This window comes from Globicephala melas, chromosome 1 (genome assembly GCF_963455315.2).
Source record: "Globicephala melas chromosome 1, mGloMel1.2, whole genome shotgun sequence".
In the NCBI taxonomy this organism is placed as follows: Eukaryota; Metazoa; Chordata; class Mammalia; order Artiodactyla; family Delphinidae; genus Globicephala; species Globicephala melas.
In genome coordinates, this window is record NC_083314.1 from 81,815,286 (window position 1) to 81,842,101 (window position 26,816).

Below are 26,816 nucleotides of genomic sequence, written 5' to 3' on the forward strand. Positions count from 1 at the left end.
GCTACTGAAGCCCGTGCGCCTAGAGCCCGTGCTCCGCAACAAGAGAAGCCACCACAATGAGAAGCCCGAGCACCACAATAAAGAGTAGCCCCCGCTCGCCGCAACTAGAGAAAGCCCGTGCGCAGCAACGAAGACCCAACGCAGTCAAAAATAAATAAACAAAAATATTTTTTTAAAAAAAGATTTATCTCCTAATTATTCCCTGTTCCCTGGGGACCCAGTCAGGCGGTCTGCTCCCCATAGCACTTAGTTTTAACCTCGAGCAATTACCACTACTACTTCCTTAGCTTTCAGTTGCAAGTCCGTTTTCTTATTCCCTATAGGAACTCACCTCTCCGGGATGCCTGTCCAAACGACGCTACAAAATGAAAACGTTTGGCGAACCTGAGGCCAGGTGAGGGAGCGGGGAAAAAAGCAATGCCGCTCCACCGGGTGCGCACCAGAGCCCGTGAGGGGACCCCGTGTCCTTCGGTGACCGTCCCCACCAGATGGCAATCCCTGAGGCTCAAGCAACCAAAGATCTCGGCGCAGTCTCGCCAGCGAAGCAGTCCTGGGCCCGCACGCGGTGGATTGCGGAACCGGCGCCCCCGCCTGGCGCTGAAGGCTGCGCACGGCTGCCCACCATCGAGGCGACGGTGGCTAGAGAGGCCGGCGGGCCCCGAGCGCTGCCGCGGCGCGGCCGCAGGGAACGCGCGCGGGGCGACCCCGCGTCTCTGGCCTTGTAGCCATTTTAGGAGGAAACCCGGGTCGCTAGCCCGGGGCGTGGCTTCAATTTCAATAACTTTATTGGTGGCCTTATCCGCAGAACATCCATCGCACCATTGGTCCCGGGAGGAGGCAGAGCATCGCGGGAGGTGATTGGGGTGGGAGCGCCCCTGGGCAGTGAGCGCGGAGGGTGCGGGGGAGTTTCCGAAAGCGGGTTTCTTGAGCAGCGGGCAACTAGGGGGATTGGGGGTTCCGGGGGTTCCTGGCGGCCAGGGAGGGAGGGCGGGCTCCCCTGCGCGCGGCTTTCCTGGGGCGGGGATTCCCTTGCCCGGGTCCCCAGACGCAGGGGCGGGGCCAGGGGCTCCCCAGACGCGACCGCCGGGGTGTCCCTAGCCCCGTGTTGTTCCGCACGGCAGGTGGCCCCCGACTCGAGCTGCACCGCCATGGGAAACACCACCAGCGACCGGGTGGCCGGGGAGCGCCACGGCGCCAAGGCTGCGCGCGCCGAGGGCGCCGGCGGCCATGCCCCGGGCAAGGAACATAAGATCATGGTGGGGAGCACCGATGACCCCAGCGTCTTCAGCCTGCCGGATTCCAAGGTGAGTGTCCCCACGCCCCCAGTTGGTGGCGATGCTGCAGTAGTCTGGGTGTCAGGGCTCCTCCTCCCTATTTTGATTTTTTCTTATCACACTGACCTGGGTTACGGTTTTTAGAATTAAAGGCTTTTTTCGGGGACGGAGATATTGAGTGGTAATTCCTTTCGCGGTGCTGTCTCAAAGTAGGATAGAGGCGGAGTTCTTGTTACTCGACTACTCTTTTGGCCACATTTTTAGGATGAGGCCAACAAACCTCCGCCCGGTCGCCCTTGGTTCTCCTAACAGGCACCCTCTTCTAGAGTACTGATGAATTTGTAGGTTGTGAGCCCTGGTGAAAAACTTCAGAGGGTAGGTTACCCGAGTTGCTGACCATAGGCGGCATTTCCTCACATTTGCCTTGAGGTAGGTAAATGGATTTCTTTTTCCTGATAACTGTTGTGTATCAGTATCATTTTTGCCCTTCTGAGAGCTCATCACTTCAGATCCTCTTCCCCTTTGGCATGGCTGTGAGCAGCAACCACTTGCTTATATGAATACTTTCTTCTAGTCTTGGGGATCAATAAAGGACATTATTTGGTTGACTGCTTAGTTTTCATCTCATACTTTACAGTAGTCTTGGCTGAGCTGCTTCTTTCACGTCCAGCTGCTTCTCAAGTGGGAGAGCAAATAATTCCAGGATTTCTCTAATTTCCGGTAGTACTTCATAATGTTACCGCGGCTGAAAATGGACAACCCACAGTTGCCCTGAAGACCTTGCTCTCAATCAAGGACTTTCAGGAAAGTGGCAACTTGTATTCACCCTACAGAAAGGATAGATGGAGCTGACAGCAATGTAATTACTATTCGAATGTTTCTAATCACTTTCAGAGTTGTAGGCATTAAATACATTAATTCCTCCTGGTAGTCTGACTAGAATGAAGTAGAAAAATGGAGGGGTTGGGGAGATTGGGGTAGGTTTGATGTTATCACTCATCCTGTCCCACCCATCTGGGGTTTTATTTTTTTTACTCTTGTAAATAGAGAATAATCTGCCGGGTTGATAACACATGAAATGTGGATTCTACTGTTTATTTTCTTGGATCACAACTGAGAACATAATCACAAAGAGAAGTGAGGGTGATTTCTTGGGGTTTCTTCTTCGTTCCTTTCTTCCTTCTCCCACTTCAGGACTTCTTCCTCAACATTTGGGCCCTCTCCTCAGCCATCTGAATTTACTTCTTCAGAGCTTTCTCAAGGTGATTGTATTTTTACCAGTTTCCTACATTGGTGACTCAGGATTTAAGTACAGTGTATTTGTCAAACTGTGACTGCAGTAATCGGCGTCCTGAATAAAAGCCAGGTTGCTCTGTCTGAAATGGAGCCTATTTTGGATCATTCTTTCCCTTACCTCAATCTTGACATTTGTGAAATAAGAAAATTGGTTCAAATAATTCCCAAGGTCACTTCCAAATCTAAGATTTTATAGTTCTCAATCTACTGTATTTCTTCCCTCAATGTTTCACTTAAACATTTTTCAGTTATAATTCTAATTGTTTTGCCTCTTTTCCTGATGATTTTGCTGACTATTTAACTTGGAGTAAACAATCTTTTTGCTAGTCAGCTGCACTCATGCCTACCACAGAAATGTCATGTCATACGTGGAAGGGCTTTCTTCCAAAGCTAGGCATATTAATAGTTTGTAGCTTTCAAATTCTAAACTGAAACTATTAAATCATAAAAGTAAGTAATAGAAACAGTGGCAGGCGGGCCTACGTTGCTTCAAATGCCAGCCTTCTTCGGTTTACTAGTTCAATGGTTTTCAGTCCTATTTGCACATTAGACTCACCTGAGATTTGTTTGAACACTGCATAGAAAATTTGAAACATTTTCCATGTTTCAAAGTCAGGAGAACGGTGTAATGAACTCCTGTATTAACTGTCATCCAGTTTAAACAATGATCAAATCATGAATGAATTTATGTCACCTATACCCCAATCCACTCTTCCTCCACCAATTATTTTGAAGCAAATCCCAGACCATCATATCAAATATTACTTTATTTGTAAATATTTTAGGATGTATCTCTAAAGATGAGGTTTCTTTCTTTATTTTTAATATAATTTCAGTATTATTGTCTGGGAAGCTTTTTAAAAGTAGATTCCCGGACCTTATATCTGAATCAGAATCTGAGGCATATGTAATTGTTAGGCATATGTAAACATTTCTGTAATTCTAATACAGCCTGTCAAATAAGAGTTCATTGCTTTGAGAAAATGGAGATCAAACTTTTCTCTTAAGCCACTTCCTTATATAATGTGAAAGTTCCTTCAATTCTCTTTCTCTGCTTGCTTTGGATTATGCTGCTACTGGTATCTCATAGCGTAGTTTTGAGGAATATTGAGAGAGAGTATGGAAGGTAGTCTGCCTCAGCCATTTTGAAAGTAAAGCCCAAATGAATAAACTAGTCCTTTTTTTTTTTTTTTAACCCACATTATTTTATTTGGTAATATTTTGGCTTGGTACCATATAGTCTTATTTACCAAAGTTATTTAAGCCAATCTGAAGTGGGGGTGAGCAAACTTTTTCTATAAAGGGCCAGGTAGGTAATATTCTAGACTTTGCGGACCATACAGTCTGTCACAACTACTCACTTCTGCCATTGTAGCATGAAAGCAGCTATAGAAAATGAGTAAGTGAATGAGTGTGGCTATTTTCTGATAAAACCTTATTTGTAAAAGCATCTGGCTCACTGGCCATAGTTTGCCAATTCCTGTTCTGAAGGATAGTAATGAAAAGAAACTAAGTAAGGAGTCAGTTGTTTTTCCGGAATCCTACATACTTCATTTGATATTGGAACCACTTTTTTAAAGGAAACTGTGTTTTTGATCTGATGCTTCTTGGGGCTCCAGAATTTTCATCCCTACTCCTGAAATAACTAGTACAAACCTGGCATAGGTGAGCAAGTAAGATTTCATAACGATTTCTCAAAATTTATGAAACCAATGATCTGATTTATATATATATATATATATACATACATATATATTTTTTTTTTTTTTTTTTTTTTTGCGGTACGCGGGCCTCTCACTGCTGTGGCCTCTCCCACTGCAGAGCAGAGGCTCCGGTCGCTCAGGCTCAGCTGCTCCGCGGCATGTGGAATCCTCCCAGACCGGGGCACAAACCCGCGTCCCCTGCATCGGCAGGCGGACTCTCAACCACTGTGCCACCAGGGAAGCCCTGATTTTTATATTTTTAATGTCCTTTTGTAACCTATTAACTAAAGTAGAGATTGTGAATTACTTATGAATTTTAGCATCTCTAATTTCTATTACAACTGATAAATTGGGAGCTGCTCATATTTGCATGTGGTTAACTTAATTATTTTTTGTAGAACCATACTTTATTTTCATATTTTTTCTCTTAAGAGACACTCAGAAGCATATCATAATTGTCTGCCTATGAGTTAATCTGGTAAGAGGAAGTAAGGTTTTTTGTTTGTTTGTTTCTTAAGGGAAATCCTAAGGCTCTGAAAGAATGAGTGATACATGCAGACTCAGAAGTTAGGCTGTGATTTGGGTAGCCTTCGAGCATAAGCCATTTGACCATTTTGGTCCTAGATGAGTTCTTTTTCTATAGTTTGTTCAAAATCTGATTTAGTTGCTAATTTCAAGGCTTATTAATCCTTAGCAGAAACGTAGCACCCCTCTCTGCCCTAGGGAGGAGAGTGACCTTTTCAGAATTCCTGGGTCACAATTTAGGGATGACCTAATCCTTCTTACAGCTCCCTGGGGACAAAGAGTTTGTATCATGGCAGCAGGATTTGGAGGACTCCGTAAAGCCCACACAGCAGGCCCGGCCCACTGTTATCCGCTGGTCTGAAGGAGGCAAGGAGGTCTTCATCTCTGGGTCCTTCAACAATTGGAGCACCAAGATTCCACTGATTAAGAGGTGAAGACAAGTGTCTTGGTTGAGTCTACAGGGTCCAGGAGTAGAGACTTGATTTCCTTTCTTAGGAGAGAGACCTGGCTGGACTACTCCTCTCCACCTGCTAGGGACTCTCTCTAGAATATTTTCTGTGACCAATAAGTATATCTGTGACATTTTTTTCTAACCTCATAGTGAGTCAGAGATGTTTTACCACTTAGAATGTCATTTTCTTTAAGACTGTGTTAACACAAGTCCTTTCTATGCTTGTGGGAAGTCTTCCATAACTGCCTGAGTCCAGTTGCTCTGACTTCTGCACTAAAACAAAACACACTGTAAAGTTCTAGGTAGTAATGTTGTTTGTTGCTTTCAGAGCAACAGTGAATTATGTAACTGGTTATGGCCCTTTGTATATAGGTAATTTTCTAGAATCTGCCACCAAAATATGGGAAGGGTACCTTGAGGCACTTCTTATCCTGAACCTACTTGCTATCTTATTTACATTCATGAGGGATCCGTTTTGCTGAAGCAAAATAGTTGTACTAAGGTGGAACATTCGGGAGGATTAACATCTTTATTGTTCTTTTCCAGATATTAGTTAAGAACTAAAGTTATTGGGAGGGGCTAGCAAATACATGCTCAAGGTGATATAAAAAAGGAGAATGGGTTTATAAATTATTTTTTACTACAGGGGTTGCAATCACTTAAGAATGCGGGAGATCATTGGTATGATATTGTGATTGCCTCGTGGTTTTTACATTTATATTCTGTCTTCTAATAGAAATTTGGCCTATTTAACTTTCTGTTTTTTTCTATAGCCATAATGACTTTGTTGCCATCCTGGACCTCCCTGAGGGAGAGCACCAGTACAAGTTCTTTGTGGATGGACAATGGGTTCATGATCCATCAGAGGTAAGGCCTTGATCTCCGAGGGTAACCACTGACTTAACAGTCTCCTTTAAACTATCGTTCCCCTTGGTGTCAAACATCATTGCAGTCAGGACTGATAGGCTCCTATACTGTTGGATTTCTTTCTTGATAAAAGATGGTGGTGCCAAGTATGATCCCTTTTAAAAAGAGGAGAGTTGAATAGAAGAGATGTATTTGAAATGGGGTTTCATGAATTTTTTTTCCATTCATTGTTTCAGCCTGTGGTTACCAGTCAGCTTGGCACAATTAACAATTTGATCCATGTCAAGAAATCTGATTTTGAGGTGTTTGATGCTTTAAAGCTGGATTCAATGGAAAGCTCAGAGACATCTTGTCGAGGTAATTTTGTAGTATTTGCTCTTTCTTGATCTGTTTTTCTTATAATGCGTGTTTCTTCCCAAGAGTGGTTTTTGTTTGTTTTTTCATTTTCTCCTTAGGAATCTTATCAATTGTATGTATATGTTTCTCCTATAAACATTAGGTACCCGTCTTCAAGAAAAAAATCTGTCTAGTGTACTTGATTTCAAACTTTTTAACCAGTAGGTTTACACTGTAACCCAGTACACACTCATACACACACACACACACACAACAGTAACACAAGTCTTACAGTATAATATTTGCCTTTATTACATGTAAAGTACTCTATTTTCTATTTTATCCTTCTTTTTATAAACCACTAATAGGCTATGGTCTATAGTTTAAAAAGCTATTTCTAGTAATATTTCAAGTTTTTCATTGACCTTTGAGAGTATCAACTAGCAGGGGCTAGCTGTGTCTCATATGCCTTGTTTAGCTGCCTCAGCTTAATCCTGCCAGTTTGCTAGCTCAGTTGGCAGTTCTATAATTTTATAGGGCCTACATATATGGCAGTTTTTTGCGGGAAAAGGGTTATAAAAACCTCACATTTCCGGGTTTTTTTTAAATTTCTTTAAATAATTAATTAATTTTGGCTGTGCTGTGTCCTAGTTGCGGCACACAGGCTCTTTGTTGCGGCATGCGGGATCTTTTAGTTACAGCAGGTGGACTTCTTAGTTGCGGCATGCATGCAGGATCTAGTTCCCAACCAGGGATCAAACCCGGGCCCCCTGCAGTGGGAGCATGGAGTCTTACCCATTGGACCACCAGGGAAGTTCCCAAACCTCACATTTCTTTTGTGTATATGTTAACTGAAGTTTTGTAAGTTTTGGGTTAAAAAAAAAAGCCCTTCGTAGAGGAAAAGACTTGTATCCTTTTGTTTCTCCCAGTGCTTTTTCCAAGGCCTTCATCTCTCCTTACATTAGCTATAAAACCAGAAAAGGGATTTGCTATCCATACTCACAGTTACCAATTTTGTTGTTTTACAGTAAAGGCTATGACTGTCTAAAGAACTGTGTTTCCAGTAAGCACACTTCTCCCTTGTGAGTTCAAAGCCTGCCTCTGCTACTAACTAGCTTTGCATCACGGACAACTCCTTCAGCCTTTTTGGTTCTTGGTTCCTTATCAGTAAAATCAGAGGCTTAGACTCTCAGCGATTCACAGCTGAGGAGACACAATACCTGAAGTGAGACATATTAGAATCTCAGGACACAAGAGTGGCTTATGCAGTTTCTAAAAGAATAAGCAATAGTATAATAATTGTTTAGGAAAATTACAAAAATATTGTTTTCATTATATAAGCTCAGAAAGTAAGGCTGGACGTTGTTCTTAACTGGTGGCGCAGAGATTTAAAAGAGTTTAAAAATACTGAATTGAATGATGAGGCCACTAGTTACTCTAAATTTTTGCATTATATGATTCTAGCAAATCAACCAATGAATAATAGACATATAATTATAGAGAAAGAGGACTAGCATACTTTTGATATTTCTCTCTTCCCACTTTCACCCAATTTCCTGATCCACTGAGGTAGGGTTTAGAATACATTTTATTAGGAATCTTCAGATAATGGGTTTTAATCTGCACTCAGTGACCATCTTTGCCGTGTATATGACTTTGGGTAGATGACTTAACCATTTTTTTTTCTGATGGAAAGGGAAAAAAAAAAAAAACTGTTCTATGTACTTGCAAAGAGTGTTTTTGTGGATCTATGATAAAATACCTGAGAGTACTTTGAAAAGTTTCACGTTCTATACATTTTTAAGATATTGTTTAATATAACAGTATTTTTGCTACTCTTTTCTTTTGTCCCACGGTATATTTAATTGAAATCTGAGTTCTTATGCTGAACTGGTTGTTAAAATCCTTTTTACTAGAAACTGTAAAAAACATTAAAAATTTTTAAGCAAAAACTTATAGTTCTCTTCATTTTTGTGTATTTCTATTCTGTCTGCATACACTTTTTCCATTTTTTTAAGATATAATTTCACATGCCATAAAATTCACTCTGTTAAGGTGTGCAATCCAGTAAGTTTTAGTATATTCACAGAGTTGTGCAACCATCATCACTATATAATTCCAGAGTTTTGTTTTGTTTTTTTTGGCTGCGCTGGGTCTTCACTGCTGCACGCAGGCTTTCTCTAGTTGCAGTGAGCGGGGACTACTCTTCGTTGCAGTGTGTGGGCTTCTCATTGCAGTGGCTTCTCTAGTTGCAGAGCACGGGCTCTAGGCACATGGGCTCAGTAGTTGTGGCTTGTGGGCTCTAGAGCGCAGGCTCAGTAGTTGTGGCACATGGGCTTAGTTGCTCCGCAGCATGTGGCATCTTCCCAGACCAGGGATCAAACCCGTGTCCCCTGCATTGGCAGGCGGATTCTTAACCACTGGACCACCAGGGAAGTCCAAATTCCAGAGTATTTTAATCACCCCCAAAAGAAACCCCATCCCCATGAGCAGTCACTTCCCATTGCCTCCTTCCCTCCGCCTCTGGCAACCACAAATCTACTTTGTGTCTCTATGGATTTGCCTGTTTTGGACATTTCATATAAATGGGATCATACACTACGTGGTCTTTTGTGTCTGGCTTCTTTCACTTAGCATAATGTTTTCAGGGTTCATCCATGTTGTAATGTATATAATTACTTCATTCCTTTTTATGGCTGAATAAAATTCCATTGTATGCGTATACCATTTTATTTATCCATTCATTAGCTGACGGACATTTGGATTGTTTCCACTTTTTGTCTGTTACAAATAATGGTGTTATGAACATTTGTGTTCAAGTTTTTGTGTGGGCATATGTTTTCATTTCTCTTGGGCATGTACCCAGGAGTATAATTGCTGGGTCATATGGTAACTTTGTGCTTAACTTTTGGAGGAACTGCCAAACCGTTCTCCAAAGTGGTGCACCATTTTACATTCCAACCAGCAATGGGAATAATACAAAGGTTCCAACTTCTCCACATCATCGCCAATAATTATTATTGTCTGTCTTTTTTTATTCTAGCCATCTTAATGAGTGTGAAGTGGTATCTCATTGTGGTTTTGATTTGCATTCCCCTAATGACTACTACATTGTTATTAATTTTTCCTTTTTGTTGCAGTCATCGTAGTATCAGTAGTCTTAAAGTTTATAACCTTGCTGCTTGACTGGAAAAAAGAACAAATCTAATATTTTCATATTGTTTGATAGTTTATAAGGCATTGTCACATCTGTTGTCTCATTTGATTCCTATAAAAGCACTGTGAAATAGGGCAGAGATTGTTATTTTCATTTTATGAATGAGGAAACTGACTATAGAAGAGGGATTTGTCCCAAGTCATACAATTGATAAATGGAGTAGCTCTTCCCTGAACCTACATCTTTTACCCCTCATCTCCTCCCCTATCCTTCACGTCACGTTACCATGTTGAGGAACTTCATGGTTTATGTTCAGGATGACGCAGACTTTTTCTTTGTTTGCCTTACAGTTGTAGACCCAACAAGCCACAAGTTTATGATTCTTGACTTCTACCATATTTAATATTAGCTGCCATGTACTGACAGTTTTTCCATGCATCTTTAATAGCTCTCCAACTTTCCCTTATATTTGAATAAATATCTTCCAGACCTTTCCAGCTCACCCCCAGGGCCTTATGGTCAAGAAATGTATGTGTTTCGATCAGAGGAGAGATTCAAATCCCCACCCATCCTGCCTCCTCACCTTCTCCAAGTTATTCTTAACAAGGACACTAATATATCTGTGAGTATCCTAAGAGTATTGCTGGGGCATCTGGGGGTTACTAGACCATTTGACCTACAGTGTAGTAATCGTAGACGTTGGGATTATTACAAAGGTGTGTTGAGTATAAATCATATACGTATCAGTAGCTTTACAAGTTCCTTCTTCCAGGGCTGAGTTGCGACTTTTCCAAATACTGTTACCAAAATTCATAGTTGTCTTCTGGTCCTAATATATCAGGCTCAGAGCTATGGATTGCTAGAACCAGTTTCTAAGACTTCTATTACAACATAAGATAAGGAGTATTTATCATTTGGGGATATCCAAAAGAAGTATATTTTGCATATAATTTACATTTCTAGTCAATTCACTTGATTCCTACTAAGATTATTTTTGCCTCTTACACAAATCTTCTATATGTGTTGTGGGCAAGATCTGTTAAAGAGAATGAATAGGTAGTGAGGCTAAGGGTTTCTGCCCTGGACTCAGAATTTTCCTAATTTTCTGTAATGAGAATGTATTATTTATATATACTAGGATGAGTGCATTACTTAAAGGAAATAATACATTCTAGTTTTGAGTTTCTCAACAGTCCCAAAGATCTCTGAGGAAGAATAAACTGGTTTAGGATTGTGCATTTAACCCCATTTAGTGGTGTTTTTTTGGGTTTGTTTTTTTTTTACCCCTCTTAGTGTGATCCAGCCTTGCTCCCCGAGCCCAATCATGTTATGCTGAACCATCTCTATGCATTGTCCATTAAGGTAAGTGGTGGGCCTGGTTCTTCACATATTTCCCCAAAATGGGAGGGGAAGAGTTGAACACGTGTTCCCTAGTGGCTACTTGCTCTGCTACTTCACTGAAGCTGAAGCTGGCAGTAATGGTCAGATTATAGGAGAAGAAGTTTCTTTCTTTAACTAGTGGGTTTGTTTCACATTTTAGTCTCGACATCTGAGTTCTGGCTAGCTGAATTGCGCTGTGATTGAACGGACTTTTTTGCTTCCTGGTTTCTTTCTGGGTAGCTATAACCTTTGCACCACCTACTTAATTAAGTTTGAGTTCATAGTACTAGGATTTCATTTACAGAAAAAGCAAGTTTACCTTCCAGTTCAAAGAATGCTTGAATGTGATATTAAGGCTTCCACTTTTTTAGAGGTGGACATGAGCTGCTTTCAGCTGCCTGAGTCATATATACCCAAGTGCTTGCATCTTTCCTATCCACTACTTAAAGGAGAAATGTGACCAGATTTGCCCTGTTCCCCCCGCCATCCCCGTCCCAGCTCTTAGAATGCTTCTTGGTTTCTCTGCTGCTTTAGATTCTGGATTGAAAATATCTGTTCAGTCTTGTCATGTCTTTGTGGTCTGGCTATTGGAATAATATTTTATATAGTTCTGTAGTTACCAAACTAAGCTGAACATCATCAGAATCACTTGGGGGAAGTTTGGGAAAATACAGATTCAGAGGCTCCATCCCCAGGGATTCTGAATAAGTGCATCTAGGATGGGCCTCAGTAATTTTTTTAAGCTGCTTATATTTCTTAGATGTGCAGCCAGATTAGGGAAATCACTGATCACAGCTGTCTTTAACAGATTACCTGGTACTTACTAAATGTATATTATTGAATTTAATTTTTATAATAACCTTGTGGGATAAGTATTATTTTTTAACCCTGTTTTATAGATAAAGAAACTAAGGCTCATAGAAGGTCATATTGCCAATAAGTACAAGAGAGAGGACTGAGGTCCAGTCCTCCCATCTTTATTCCATGTCCTTTCCTAGAGACCATTGTGCTGGTTCTTCCAAGTAGATGTTTCTTTCTCTCACCCACTTCTCATTTCCACCAAACTCTTTCTGGAGTTGAATTTTTTACCTGCCTCGCGTCTGTCATTTTTAGGCTGTGATCTGCATACTGTGGTCACAGAATGTCAATCTGAGAAGTCTTCATTGTAGATGATACAATATAGAGGAAAAAAGGAAGAGGCACTGGTTTCTTAATTGGATTTGCTTGGGTTCTTTGTGATCTAACTGAATTTTGCCTCCTGTATCTGCTCTTTGGCTATCAGGTGATGTCCACAGGTCTGCCATCTCTTTCTATGGTACACCCAGGGTCTGTAACACTGCTTGGGAAATGGTACCTCTTACTCTTCACACTGGTTCTGACCCAGGTCAAGGTCTTGATTGTTGTGGTTCAGCTTGGCCTTGACCTATCCCTGGTTCTCTCAGATTGTTTAAGCTGTTTGGAACTGATCCATTGGATTGAGTGTCTTTCCAAGGAGGATTTTAGGGTCCACTTTGTTCAAGGATAGAAGATGATTCCTGAGTCCCCTCTTGATCAGAGATGACTTTTTTAAAAGTTCATCCCTGGTATTAAATGGGGCTTGGAAATGGTTTTTCAAAAGGATCACTGCCCTTTTTTCTCATTGCTTTTAAGACTTCCTTCTAGAGATAGATATCAGGATATTTCTTTTTTTCCATCATAGTTGTTTTTTTTGTTTTTGTTTTTTGTTTTTTTTTTTGCGGTACACGGGCCTCTCACTGTTGTGGCCTCTCCCATTGTGGAGCACAGGCTCCGGATGCGCAGGCTCAGCAGCCATGGCTCACGGGCCCAGCGGCTCCACGGCATGTGGGATCTTCCTGGACCAGGGCACGAACATGTGTCCCCTGCATTGGCAGGCGGACTCTCAACCACTGCGCCACCAGGGAAGCCCTTTTTTTCCATCATAGTTTTAAGCCCAATATTTGAATGTGAGGTGGGGAAGGAAGTGAGGTAGGAGACTAATATTTTTTCAGCACCTACTTTCTCAGATAGTCAGATATTTTCATATAATCATCAGAACCATATTAATGGTAGGTGTTGTCCTTTGTAATGATGAGAAAAAACTTAGAGACATTAAGTAGATTACTCAGGGTCACAAATAGAGTCACAGTAGAAGTCAGGATCAAAACTTAAATTGATTTGAATCCAAAACCAACCTTTTTTTTATAATATCAAACTAACTCTGTTAAAAGTGAGCAGTTGTGAAGGATTAATGGCTGGGAACAGCTGCCTACGTCCTGAACTAGTGAATTAATTACATACGTTTATTTCCCTTGCAGGACAGTGTGATGGTCCTTAGCGCAACCCATCGCTACAAGAAGAAGTATGTCACTACTCTGCTGTACAAGCCCATCTGAAGGGATTCCTTCCTGCCTCCCAGGATTCAGGAGAAGCATCTCCCTTGCCTTTCTGGACTAGACCAGTCTTACCTGGGACTGGAAGGCTGATTTGCTTTGAGGCTAATATGTGTGTTTCAGAGCCTCTGAGTAGGATGCTCTGCTTTTGCATTTGATTGCAAATGAGAGCTTTAGGAGTTCATGGAATTTATTTTAAGAAAAAATCATACACACACACACACACACACACACACACACACACGAGAGGAAAGTTAATCGAAGCCTCCTAGCTAGATGTATTCTCTCTACCTGTGGGAACTCACCAAGATCTGTTGGGGAGAGCTGCAGGAAGAACCATGACAGGGAGCTTTTTTCCTAAAGTGAATGAAGAGCAAACTCTCAGGATCCTTGTTGGGTGGAGATTCTATCACTGCTACCTTGGCTCTCCAAGGGATGGACTTGTGCCAGAGTGCTGCCCTACTTACAGCTGCCTCCTTGCAGAAGCAGCTTTTCTTGCATGGGTTCTCTGTATTCCCAGAGTATGTGCACAATCTGTTTTTTATATGATACCAGGTATCCCACAAGAACCCTTTTTCCTCTCATTTCACATTCTTGCTTTGTTAACCTCCTTCAGATCCTATATCTGACTCTTGCCTAACACAAAACTCAGTGGGTAAGTGACCCCTTTCAAAGGCTGTGTGAAGGCTTCCCTGGTGGCACAGTGGTTGAGAGTCCGCCAGCCGATGCAGGGGACACGGGTTCGTGCCCTGGTCCGGGAAGATCCCACATGCCACGGAGCGGCTGGGCCCGTGAGCCATGGCCGCTGAGCCTGCGTGTCCCTCCGGAGGCAACGGGAGAGGCCACAACAGTGAGAGGCCCGCATACCGCAAACAAACAAACAAACAAAAAAAAGGCTGTGTGAGACCTGACCCACCTTACAGACTAGGGCAGCCAGAAAGTCTCCTTTTTAAGCTCAGCACAGGCCCATGACACTTTGTCACTACTTATTTTAACTTCTACTGAAGAAAATATGGCTCAGCCTTATATGAAAGGCAGAATGCAGGTCTACTTTTTTGTTTTGGTTTGGTGCCACAGTTTAGGCTGTATTGGCACATTCCCATACTTTTTCCCACCTGGTTTGGCCCTGCTTCCATGTTTTCTTTCACAGAGCAGATAGCTTTGAAGGTGGGAGTAAAGCCAGGGAAAACTTTCATGTGTTTCATCCTTGGAAGAGTTTTATGTGCCTACATTTTTCTTTTATCAGAAAATGGCTTTTCGGGCTTCCCTGGTGGCACAGCGGTTGAGAGTCCGCCTGCCGATTCAGGGGACACGGGTTCGTGCCCCAGTCTGGGAAGATCCCACATGCCGCGGAGCGGCTGGGCCCGTGAACCGTGGCCGCTGAGCCTGCGTGTCCGGAGCCTGTGCTCCGCAACGGGAGAGGCCACAACAGTGAGAGGCCCGCGTACCGCAAAAATAAAATAAAATAAAAATGCCTTTTCATTGGTCTTAAGAGACTGCATTTGGAGAACTTCAGGCTTATGATAAATTGCCCCCAATATTTTCTTCTCTAGTCTGGCCCCCTACAGTCTTAGATTAATAAGGCTGACTCTGTGTACATCATTACAGTAAACATTGCTCTAGATACAGACCCATTCAGGCTCATTTTATGCACCTAAAAGTGTCCCTCGACTTAAGGATTCAAGAGGCAAGAAATTACCTTTGGTGTTCCCAGCCATGAAAAGTATCCCTTTCATGCACTAAATGCTAACAGAGTTATCTTGTTCTTCTGTATCTTCCAGAAAATGTTTGTTGATGAAGTGGGGTCAGTGATTTCCATTTGTGGAGTAAAAAGTATCTATTCAATCCACTCTTGAGATTCAGAGATAAGATATTTTTCCCCAAGTTTCTGTGGCTCTTCCATTACAGATAAATGCAAGCCAAACATTCAGTACTGAAGGAGGCTAAACTTGTTGCTGGAGAGGCTCCTTGACTGCTAAGATGAGCCCAGCCCCACTGAAAGGGCACCCACAGGTAAATTAGCTACCTCCTGTCTTTCCCACGTAAAGCTGATGATACAGTTGTCTTCCAGTATGTAGAACTCTTAGATCCTGTGTGTGAGGCAGTAGGGTGTGGGATTGTTGTCGTGCCGGGAATGTAAATTGCTCAGTGCTTTGGTGGTTAATTGCTGAGAGTAAATACTGCTTTAGCCACTCGAGGCCACCATCCGCCTCAAAAGGCTATTGTGGAGAACGTTTTATGGTTCCAATCACTTTTAGAATGGTGTGCCATTTTAAAAATCCAGGCCAAATTCTGTTACTACCAACTCTCAGGATCTACACTGTCTTCAGTTATACTAGAATTTTGTTTTTTCCATTACCCATTAAACAAGTGGGCCACTTAGGAGGATTTAAAATCTTGGTTGTCACCTAGAGGATTTTGTTGTACTCATATGTCTTGTCAGCAGTATTGACATGTAATTGTCTCTGTGTTCCTGTATTAAAATCTCTATTCTGCACAGATAATTAGAGTGTGGCAGGAAAAGAGATTCCTTCAGTTTCTCTCAGGCCAGAGGCTTCTGTGAAATGGGTCTGTCTCCAGTGACAGTAGGTTTTGGTGCTGGTGACCTTCAGATCCTTCTAATCTGGAAATGTGTAGAAAGTGTCACTTTTCCAAATTCTGAGGTAATCTTTCAGCCAGATGTGAAACTGAAGCCTACCAGCTGGTATGGAAAGGGATCAGTAAGAGGAATTGGATGATGACTCATTCAGCCCTGTCCCTCCTCTGTACTGCTGATTAACATACCACGGCCTTGAGAATTCCTATCATACTCTCAGTCTGTCCCCTAGAAACTGTTCTAGAAGGTTGCGAGGGAGGGAGGAAGGTACCCAAGAGTACAGTTCACTCATTCTTTTATATTGGTTAAAGGGATAGTTTATTTTCTGCAGAAGAATTTGACAGATTTTGAAAATGAATAAAGGAAAAAAAATTTTTTAGGGTTTTTTAAATTTGTTTTGCCTATAAGAGTTTCACAGTCAAAGAGTAAGAATGTAATTCTTAGGGAGGGCTGACTCTTGAACTGTATCATGGTTTAGGAGTTATGGGAAAAAGAAAGAGTAACTGAGCTGAGGAGTGGTACTAGGAAAGTTAAGGCTTAAGTAACTCGGAACTAAAAATATCCTTTTTAAAATTAAATCAAACATATACTGGTGTCTTTGGATCTCATTGTACAGAATTTACAGTATAAAAAATCTTTTTCTTGTTTCTATTTTCTACACTTTCTCCTATGTTGTGCTTTAACTTCATGGGTCAGGCAGGCTTTACCAGGGTCTAAAGTCAAACATTACCTAAAACAAATGTTAGTCATCTTGCTGGTAAGGAGAACTTCTGTGTTATGGTTATTAGCTTGTTTTAAGCTTAGAGTTGAATGAGATTTAATCACTGTAGGCAAAACCCCTGAAGGTCATACCTGGCCTCAACAGTGTTGGCTTTTTTTTAAAACAGTGCTTATATATGGTAAAGAAGCTCTGTAAAAGAAGAATCCAAGAGAGGTTTCTGACAGGATCCTACAAACCCAGGCCCACTCACTTCACCCCAATTATTTCTAGTCTCGTAGACCTAATGGATCTGAGATAAAATCTTTGAAAAGTGTTGGTACTCCACATATGCTGCTAAAATGAAGGTAAATTCAGAAAGAAGTGTTACCTCTAGACTGGTCTTACATTAATCTGGGTATAAATGAAGGAGACACATTAATGATATAGAATCCCCTGCTTTTAATTGGGGAAGTAGAGCTTTTAAATTTTTGACCTCAACTAAAAATGATATGCAGTAGTCTATGTTTGCGTATGTTTGAAATACATTCTATTCTCAGAGATTTCTAAATCCTCACGTTCTAGCGATTTGGAGCCTAGGCTTAAGAGCAGATACACAGTTGGTTCCTGCATTATTGTGACTCATCCTTAAAGCCAAGTTGTTGCTGTCTTCTAGGAACTGCTGACTCTAGTTACCCATGGGATGGAGGACCTGGGAGGGATAGGAGTTAGGGTCTTTTAAAACTCTAGATCTAGGCATTTGTCTCTCCTTAAGCACCAGTCACAACTGGAGGCTGAAGGGCTGTGATTTCTGAAATGAACTGAAACTTTTGGAGTAAAAAGGCCAAATCTTTAAAAAGTATAAGAAAACAGAAAGAAAAGGAAAGAATTCCAAGAATCTGTTACTTACGAAATCCAATTCTTCGCAGTGGAATCCCTCCAGGATTCAAATTTGGGCTTTGTCTTGATTTGCTTTACTCAGTTGTGCTTTTTTTTTTTTTTTTTTTTTTTTTTTTTTTTTTGCGGTACATGGGCCTCTCACTGCTGTGGCCTCTCCCAATGCGGAGCACAGGCTCTGGACGCGCAGGCTCAGCGGCCATGGCTCACGGGCCCAGCCGCTCCATGGCACGTGGGATCTTCCCGGACCGGGGCACAAACCCGTGTCCCCCGCATCGGCAGGCGGACTCTCAACCACTGCGCCACCAGGGAAGCCCCTCAGTTGTGCTTTGAATGAATACGTTTTGTTAAAAATTAAATTTTGTTTTAGTTCCAGCATTAGTTGGAGTCGAATTTTGTGTAGCACAGTGCTTTTGCAGTAAGATCGATATGAAAAACTAAATGCTATGTGGATTTTATAGTCAGGTTAAAATGGTCGAGGAGGTACCTACTATAAGTATTACATTATGTGTTCATCATCCTATTTCTTTTCTATTCCCATCTACAGAACACCTACCCAGGTTGTGGTTTTAGAACAGCCAAAGCTCACTAATGTTGATTAGTCCTAATCTCCACACTGGGCCCCATATGTGAAACTTGTTTAAATTTTGGTAAATTGGAGAATGTTGGTTGTTACTACACTGAAGCATTTTGAGTGAGTACAGCTCTGTTACAAAGGGGGAATAAGACTATAAAGGGAATTAAACATGTGAGTCCTCCTTTAAATGGTGCTTTTTGTAACCTTTAGTGCTGCGATACAGAGCTGCTTTTCGGTATTTCACAAAGGAGTGGCATACAAGAATGAATTTTAAAGCTTTTCTCCAAATGTGATTTTTCACTGGACTCTGACATGTCTGAAAATTATGTGATATAACACATACAGAAATGTGAGGGTTTTTTTCCCGTAAAACTGTTGAATAAAAGTATTATACAGCAATAATATTTGAGTTCTTCATTGATTACTGATTATATTATCAAGACCTATCCACTCAATTAGCCTCAGGATCTAAAGAATGTAAATTGCCACACAGATACTTTTGAATAAAGAGAAAAGTAATAGGTATATGGGACATATGGTGTCATCCCTCCATCTGCCACCTTTTCTCTTCTTTTTGTTCCAGGCTCTGCCAACATTAACTAGAGGAATGCAAACTCTGATTTGATTTTTAACACTTTCTGTAAACTGCACACTTAGCCATCATCCTGTGCTGGACTAGCTGAGATCCTAGTCTAATGAGTTTCAACGCTGGCTGACATTAATACTACCTATACAGATTCTGTAAAAATATTGCTGCCCAGTCTACTACCTCCACCCCAATTAAATGAAAATCTCTGCTATGGGATCCAGGTATCTATATTTTTTTAAGCTCCCCAGGTGATTCTAACATATATCCAGAGATATATATATCCATTATCCTGGAACTTCCCTACTCATTCTTTCTCTGTCAGATATGTACTTGAAAGCAGGTTATATACTTCATTCTGACAGCAATCACTTCCCTCAGATGTCTTTGTTCAGGGCCATGATTATAATATCCTTTTTGTTTTCCATCCCTTTATTTCATGGGGTTTTTACATAGCTGGTCTCTGGACTTTTCTTCAGATAACACAACAAGGCTACCCTGTATTTGCTGCTGTAAAGATTCAACTGAGTTAAATTTCCTCAAGGGAGAGAAGGGAATGACACTGTGGGAGTGACTAGAGGGTGAGAAGAATAGAGGGAGTTGAAGAGAGAAGTGGAGACGTGAAGTAGAAGGACAGGTAATGAAGACATGTGATAGTAGATATGGACCAAAACAGCCTCAAAGCTCAACAGCAGGTCAAAAGACTGCCTGCAGACCAGAGGTAGAGAGTGGTAGGTGTAACGTGGACTCAGGCACTAACAGAATGGTCTCCTGAACATCATGTACCCTGGTCACTGAAACAATAAAATGGCACCAGAATTCTGTCAAGACCCACACTTGCACTGACATATGCTTCCCAAAGTGCTTCCTTCTGGCCCAGTTGATCTGGGGTCTTTTGTTGTATCCCTTACAAACTCCTCCCCTGCATCGACAATTACCCATGACACAGGTGGTTGGGAGACATTGTGAGTCTCTCCGCTGCCCTATTTGGTCACTATTCATCCAGCAGCACATATGCAGATCTGGAGTACCACCTCCCTTTCCCTAACCCATTCCCTGGCTCCAGGGTACTTACAGATGAACTTCTCTGTGCTCTTTTACTGGTAAGAATGCTTCAGGCACTCAGTCATATGCTGAAGGAGACTCCTGTCTTGAAAGTATTCTCTTCATTGACTTTCTAGGGAGGAGGGCAAGGTTCTTTGTCAGAAGGCCATATGCTATATGATATTTTAAAACCCAAAGTAGTTTTTCACCAAATTCTCAACTACTCCAAAACTAATTTCCCTTCACTACAACTTCCAAAGCCCTCCTGCTAGTGATAGCTTAGGATGAGAACATCAGGTGAGAAGTCTAAACACCTGAAAGCCACAAAGATTACTGCAGACCTGTATACCTGGATCTTAGGGGTAAAAGTCTTAACTCCAGGCCAACTGATCCTCAAAACTATGATGACAGACCTAACTTAGTTCTTGTTTTCAGGGATCTTTGTCATCGATTACAGTAGTCTGGGTCACAGTTACAAGTTACATTTTGGGATTGGGTAGTGGAATGGGTGTTACATTCAACAGGATCTCAGAAAATATTTCTGAGGGTCAGGGGACAGACTGGAGATATTTTGAATGTTCGGGGTCTTTTGTTGTATCCACAAATGGAAACATTTGTGGCAACCTGAAGATGGTGTTTCTTTTTCTCCCCCAGTTAGCAGAGCTGGTTCCTGTAGGTTGTCTGGGAGAACGACCTAGAGTTAGGATATCTGAGGAGAGTAAAGGAATTTGACAATCCAGGGATCTACCTGATCAAGAGCCAGTCTGAGCACAGAATGGATTCTGAGAGTGGCATCTTATTTTTAGATGTAACAAAGAACTGTGGCTGCAGCCAGGACTAAATTATCTAATGTTCAGGAGGGAAAGCAGAACTGCCCAAGGTGAACTGAGATCACTAGCCATCTTATTCCCTGTAGCTATTTGCTGATTCTGGGCATGGGCTGAGGACTGAGCTTTGCCCAGGCAGAGGGTATCTGATGGGGGTAAAGTGAAACCAACAAAGCTCTTAGTGGGTATGTGGTGATAGAGGGATGAGTTGAAAACTTGAAGGGCATCAGATGCACAGCTAGTTTTCCGTAAAGGACACTTACTGAAGTCTGGACTGCATGGAAGGCTTAAGAGCTAGAATGAGAGCTTATAAAAAGCAGAGTGAAATGTCCCAAAGTCTCCTGGTTCTGAGGTAGTAAAGACTAACTAGAGAAAAGGGGCTTGATTGAAGCACATGGTCCCAAGACATTGTCAAGTATTGGACTAATGCGGGATGGGACACAAAAGAACTATACTAAAAATTCTTGAAAGGTCAAATGGTTCCCAAATAATTGCATGCCAAGACAAAACTCAAGAATACCTATAGGAGTACAAAAATATCCAGCACTCAACAATGTAAACAGTCACAATATTTGACATCCAATCAAAAATTACCAGGAGACTTCCATTTCTGGTCAAAATAGAATAACAGGGACTAGATTTATCCTCACATCTAAAACAACCAAAGATCCAGACAAAATACATTAAATAATGGTTTTTAGACATTCAAAAACAAGCAGTGAAGGACAGTAATCCCTGAAATACAGGAAACAAATGAAGTGAGCCCTTTAATTGCCCAGGCTGAATACCTTGAGAATTTCCAGCCTGGTAAGTCTGCAAAGACCAACAATGCAGAATGCACGGGGTAGAGTACCAAGGAGGAGAAAGCTGCACAGAGATAGAGCTTAATAGACCAAATGCTAATCTCTTCCAGAAACACAGACACACAGAAATAATGTTTTGCCACCTATCTGAGCATCCTATTTGGGCAAGTCAAGTTGACACATAAAATAAACCATCACAACATAATAACATGGTTAAATCTCAAAAACATTAGGCTGAGCAAAAGAAGCCAACAGAAAAGAACATATACCATATGATCCAGAAATCAGATCAGTGATTATCTAGGGATGGAGGTATCAATGGTAGGGATAGGAAAGAGGGAGAGATTACGAAAGAGCAGGAGGAAACTCTGGGGGATGACGGTTATATTCATTATCATGAGTGTGGTGATGCCTCACAGATCAAGTGTGCACTTTAAATATGTGTAGTTAATTATACGTCAATAAATCAAAAAATGTTAAGAATTTTAAAATGACGGTGAAATAACTATGTTTTTAGACAAACAAAAACTGAGAAGACTCACCAGCAAAGGATATTACAAACATACTAAAACTACTTTTTGCGGTACGCGGGCCTCTCACTGCCGTGGCCTCTCCCGTTGCGGAGCACAGGCTCCGGACGCGCAGGTTCAGCGGCCATGGCTCACGGGCCTGTGCGATCTTCCCGGGCCGGGGCACGAACCCGTGTCCCCTGCATCGGCAGGCGGACTCTCAACCACTGTGCCACCAGGGAAGCTCTAAAACTACTTTTTATGAAAGAATGAAAATAATCCTAGTTGGAATTCTAGCAGTATTGTGAAAGTAATCATTTGTATAAAAATATACTAAATAAAAAATGTTGCATGTTGATATTTCTAAGGTAAACTCTTAAAGAATGGTAAGGTAAGTTAAGAGGAGAAAATGTAATAACATAAAATATTTGTCTAATCAAAAAGAAAGCAAAGAAGGAGGGAAAAGTGGAACATAAAACATATGGTAAATATAGAAACCAAGTAATAAAGTGGTAGACATATACCCAGCTATAATAGTAATTATATTAAATTTCAATGAACTAAAAGATTAAGATTGCCAGACTAGGTAAGAGAAAACACTGTCCTTGAGAACATAAAGAATTTTGTTTAATTTGAAGGCTATTCTGTAAGAAAGTAACTTCACATATGTGCTCAGGAAGAGATAGAGGGGGTGTCATAGAGTACATAATTTTCCTGGAAACATTCTCAACCTCTGTAGTAGAAATTGTTTTGTTTTGTTTTCTTGTTTAGAGACCTTTAAAATTGTTATAATAGCCATCCTAATGAGTGTGAAGTGAAACCTCATTGTGGTTTTAATTTGCATTGCCCTGATGATCAGTCATGTTGACATCTTTTCACATGCTTATTGGCCATTTGTGTATCTTCTTTGAAGAAATGTCCATTCAAGTCCTTTGCTCATTTTTAAATTGGGTTGTATGTTTTTTGTTGTTGAGTTTTAAGAGTTCTCTATATTTCCTGGATATTAATCCCATATCAGATATATGATTTGCAAATATTTTCTCCTTTTCTGTGGGTTGCCTTTTTACTCTGATGATAGAAGTCCTTTGATGCACAAAAATTTTTCATTTTGATAAAGTCCAATTTACCTATTTTTTTCTTTTGTTGCCTGTGCCTTTGATGTTATAGCCAAGAAATCATTGCCAAATCCAATGTCATGAAGCTTTCCCCCTGTTTTGTTCTAAGAGTTTTATGGTTTTAGCTCTTACATTTAGGTCTTTGATCAATTTTGAGTTAATTTTTGGATATGGTGTTAAATAAGAGTTCAGCTTTATTCCAGTGCTGGTGGATATCCATTTCCCCCAGCACTCTTTGTTGAAAAGACTGTCCTTTCATCCATTGAATGGTCTTGGCACCCTTGTCAAAAATCATTTGACCATATATGTAAGAGTTTATTTCTGGTCTCTATTCTATTCCATTGGTCTATATGTCTGTCTTTATGCCAATACCACACTTTTTGATTACTGTAACTTTGTAGTAGGTTTTGAAATCAGGAAATATGAGTTTTCCAACTTTGTTCTTCATTTTCAAAATTGTTTTGGATATTCAGGATCTCTTGAAGTTCCATATGAATTTTAAGGTGGATTTTTCTATTTTTGTGAAAAAAGTTGGGATTTTGATAGGGAATGCATTGGATCTGCAGATCATTTGGGGCAGTATGGACATCTTAGCAATATTAAATCTTCTAATCCATGAACATTGGCCAACTTTCCATTTATTTTTGTCTTTTTAAAATTCTTTCAGCAATGTTTTGTAATTTCATTGTACAAGTCTTTCGTCTCCTTGGTTAATTTCCAAGTACTTAATTCTTTTTGAGGCAAATGGAATTGTTTTATTAATTTCTTTTTTTAGTAGTTCATTGTTAGGGTATAGAAACACAACTGATTTTTGTAATCAAAACTTGCAAAACTGGAAAAATGAAGGACAATAACCTAATTTTATAGATGAAGAAACTGAGACTTACAAAGATTAAGAAACTTGCTAGAGCTCCCACAGCTTTTTGGTGGCAGAGGTACCTTTATAAATCTGGGAACCTCAAGACTTCCAGGTTAGTGCTCTTTGCACTGTGCCATACAGCTTCATATTAGAATGTCAGAGTGGAATAAACAGTGATTTTCTCACTTTTAAGATGAAAAAATCAGAAGATTCCTGCCCAGGAAAAATATATTCTCATGGATTCCATGGGTCTATTTTTTATGTCCAGTCAGCTTTCAATCCCTAGTTGATGAAACTAGATGAAGGAACACGTAAATAATAATTAACACTCATTACAATTACAATATATTTAGTAATTATCTATATAATGTTTGGCTGTTAGAAGACAATCTTTGTGTGTGTAGGACCTGTCTTGTTCCCCCCATGTCCTTACAAGTCCCTGCCACATAGAATAGTCAATAAATACTTGTTGAATGAATGAATAAAAGTCATTATAAACTTTTATTTTATTAACAGCTAATTTTTACCAATATTCCTTAGTTCCAAGTGTATTCCTCACAAAATCCTTTACTGGGGCTGGATTGAAGAAATAAAACCATGGATTTGGAAAAGATATTATTGGATTTGAATACCAGATCTACCACTAACTAAATATGCAATAGTAGACAATTTATTTAATCTCTTTGAGCCTCATTATCCCATTTTAAAAAATAGAGAATATAACATTATGTATAGATCTTTTGGATGATTTTAAATATGTGTGTGTGTGTATGTATGGGTGTGTGTGTGTGTGTGTGTGTGTGGCTAGACAGACAGACAAACAGACAAACTACTAAGTTCAGTGTCTAAGAAGTCACTCAATTAATATGAATTCCTTTTTCTCCAATCCTTGGTGCACGGGCTGCAGACCTAGGGATCATTTACACCAAAATCACATGAGGAACTTGTTAATACTCTCTGGGCATAGGGATAGGGCACAGGACGCTTCTTTCTTCCACAAATTTCCTAGGTCATTCTTATACAACCACTGAAGAAGCAAAGTAAATACGTAGTTCAAAATCTGAAGAATTATCTCCTGGATGACCAGTGATAAGCTCAGCTCCTAAATTAGGTTTCTCAGGATTCTACAGTCTCAGAACAGGAAGCTTAGTGACTGGTGTGTCATCAAGGAAAAATGCTTTGAAACATGGGAATGGGGAACAGAATAACTAGGACAGAGTTTCTCAATAAGAAGGAAGAAATGAAAGGTGTTGAAACAACATCAGGGTGAAGGAGGGAGAGAAAGAGGCACGTGTATTGTTTGAGAAAAGATATTCGAAAAAAGCCCACTATTTTTAAGACATAGACTATAAAAAGCAAAGCTCAATGATAACTCCTTGACAGGTAAGGCTGTGCATTAGGGAGATTCTATATTTTGTATTATCAGATATCCTCAAGACTGTGAGAAAAATTAAATTGGTGTTTTAGGTCAGTAATTGTGGGAAATAAAGAAAATAATCCATCATAATATATTCATATGGTTCAATTGTAGTTTTAATGTGGGAACAAAGCTGCATTTTACTTGTCCAAAATATCACACACCTAAATTTTTTTAGAACTTAAGCCAGGCGAGCTATTTTGCGATGATTCAGGATAAAAGGACTGGCATTAAGAATGATGACATGGGAAACTGGTTCAATAGGGCGGAGTAGAAGGATGTGTGCTCACTCCATCCTGCGAGAGCACACAGGAATCACAACTAACTCCTGAACAATCATCGACAGGAAGACACTGGAACTCACCAAAATAGATACCCACATTGAAAGACAAAGGAGAAGCCACAATGAGACAGTACGAGGGGCAAAATCACAATAAAATCATATTCCATAACTGCTGGGTGGGTGACTCACAAACCAGAGAACACTTATATCACAGAAGTCCACCCACTGGAGTGAAGGTTCTGAGCCCTACATCAGGCTTTCCAACCTGGGGGTCCATCAACAGGAGGAGGAATTCCTAGAGAATCAGACTTTGAAGGCTAGTGGGATTTGATTGCAGAACTTGACAGGACTGGGGGAAACAGAGACTCCACCCTTGGAAGGAACACACAAAGTAGTGTGTGCATCGGGACCCAGGGGAAGGAGCAGTGACTGCATAGGAGACTGAACCAGACCTACTTGCTAGTATTGGAGGGTCTCCTGCAGAGGCAGGGGTTGGCTGTGTCTCACCATGAGGACAAGGACACTGGCATCAGAAGTTCTGGGAAGTACTCCTTGGCGTGAGCCCTCCCAGAGTCTGCCATTAGGCCCACCAAAGAGCCGGGTAGGCTCCAGTATTGGGCCGCCTCAGGCCAAACAACCAACAGGGAGGGAACCCAGGCCCACCCATCAGCAGACAAGCAGATTAAAGTTTTACTGAGCTCTGCCCACCAGAGCAACACCCAGCTCTATCAACCACCAGTCCCTCCCATCAGGAAACTTGTACAAACCTCTTAGATAGCCTCATCCACCAGAGGGCAGACAGCAGAAGCAAGAAGAACTACAGTCCTGCAGCCTGTGGAACAAAAACCACATTCACAGAAAGATAAACAAGATGAAAAGGCAGAAGGCTATGTACCAGATAAGGAACAAGATAAAACCCCAGAAAAACAATTAAATGAATTGGAGATAGGCAACCTTCCAGAAAAAGAATTGGGAATAATGAAGATGATCCAGGACCTTGGGGGAAAAAAATGGAGGCAAAGATCAAGAATATGCAAGAAATGTTTAACAAAGACCTAGAAGAATTAAAGAACAAATAAAGATGAACAATACAATAACTCAAATGAAAAATACACTAGAAGGAATCAATAGCAGAATAACTGAGGCAGAAGAATGGGTAAGTGACCAGGAAGACAGAATGGTGGAATTCACTGCCACGGAACAGAATAAAGAAAAAAGAATGAAAAG

General features: G+C 40.9%; 2 protein-coding genes across 6 annotated transcripts in view; one reads left to right on the forward strand and one right to left on the reverse strand.

Annotated features, from left to right (window-relative positions):
• Positions 1–753, reverse strand: part of CHD1L (chromodomain helicase DNA binding protein 1 like) — a 134,148-nt gene extending 133,395 nt beyond the window's left edge. For both annotated transcript variants that reach the window (XM_060300417.1, XM_060300411.1), the window contains exon 1: positions 332–753. The gene's annotated coding sequence lies outside the window, so the exon portion shown is untranslated. The remainder of the gene's footprint in view (positions 1–331) is intronic.
• PRKAB2 (protein kinase AMP-activated non-catalytic subunit beta 2) lies at positions 658–17,655 on the forward strand. 4 transcript variants are annotated; one of them, XM_030869236.2, is made up of 8 exons: positions 658–854; positions 1,122–1,304; positions 5,062–5,228; positions 6,023–6,116; positions 6,353–6,473; positions 10,098–10,231; positions 10,903–10,971; positions 13,305–17,655. In XM_030869236.2, the coding sequence occupies exons 2-8, from the start codon at positions 1,149–1,151 to the stop codon at positions 13,380–13,382; spliced, it is 819 nt and encodes a 272-aa protein (XP_030725096.1). In that variant the 5' UTR covers positions 658–854; positions 1,122–1,148; the 3' UTR covers positions 13,383–17,655. The 4 variants fall into 4 exon arrangements, with proteins under 4 accessions (XP_030725096.1, XP_060156424.1, XP_060156421.1 ...); XM_060300441.1 differs by having other exon boundaries at positions 15,288–17,655; XM_060300438.2 differs by lacking the exon at positions 658–854 and adding an exon at positions 871–895.
• The last annotated feature ends 9,161 nt before the right edge of the window (positions 17,656–26,816 follow it).

Bases quoted from the DNA above. Each gene is read 5' to 3' on its own strand.
- PRKAB2 (XM_030869236.2), top strand. From the start codon at position 1,149: ATGGGAAACACCACCAGCGACCGGGTGGCCGGGGAGCGCCACGGCGCC. The intron at 6,117-6,352 runs GTAAGGCCTTGA...TCATTGTTTCAG, and splicing joins GGGTTCATGATCCATCAGAG to CCTGTGGTTACCAGTCAGCT. The intron at 10,232-10,902 runs GTGAGTATCCTA...TACCCCTCTTAG, and splicing joins ACAAGGACACTAATATATCT to TGTGATCCAGCCTTGCTCCC.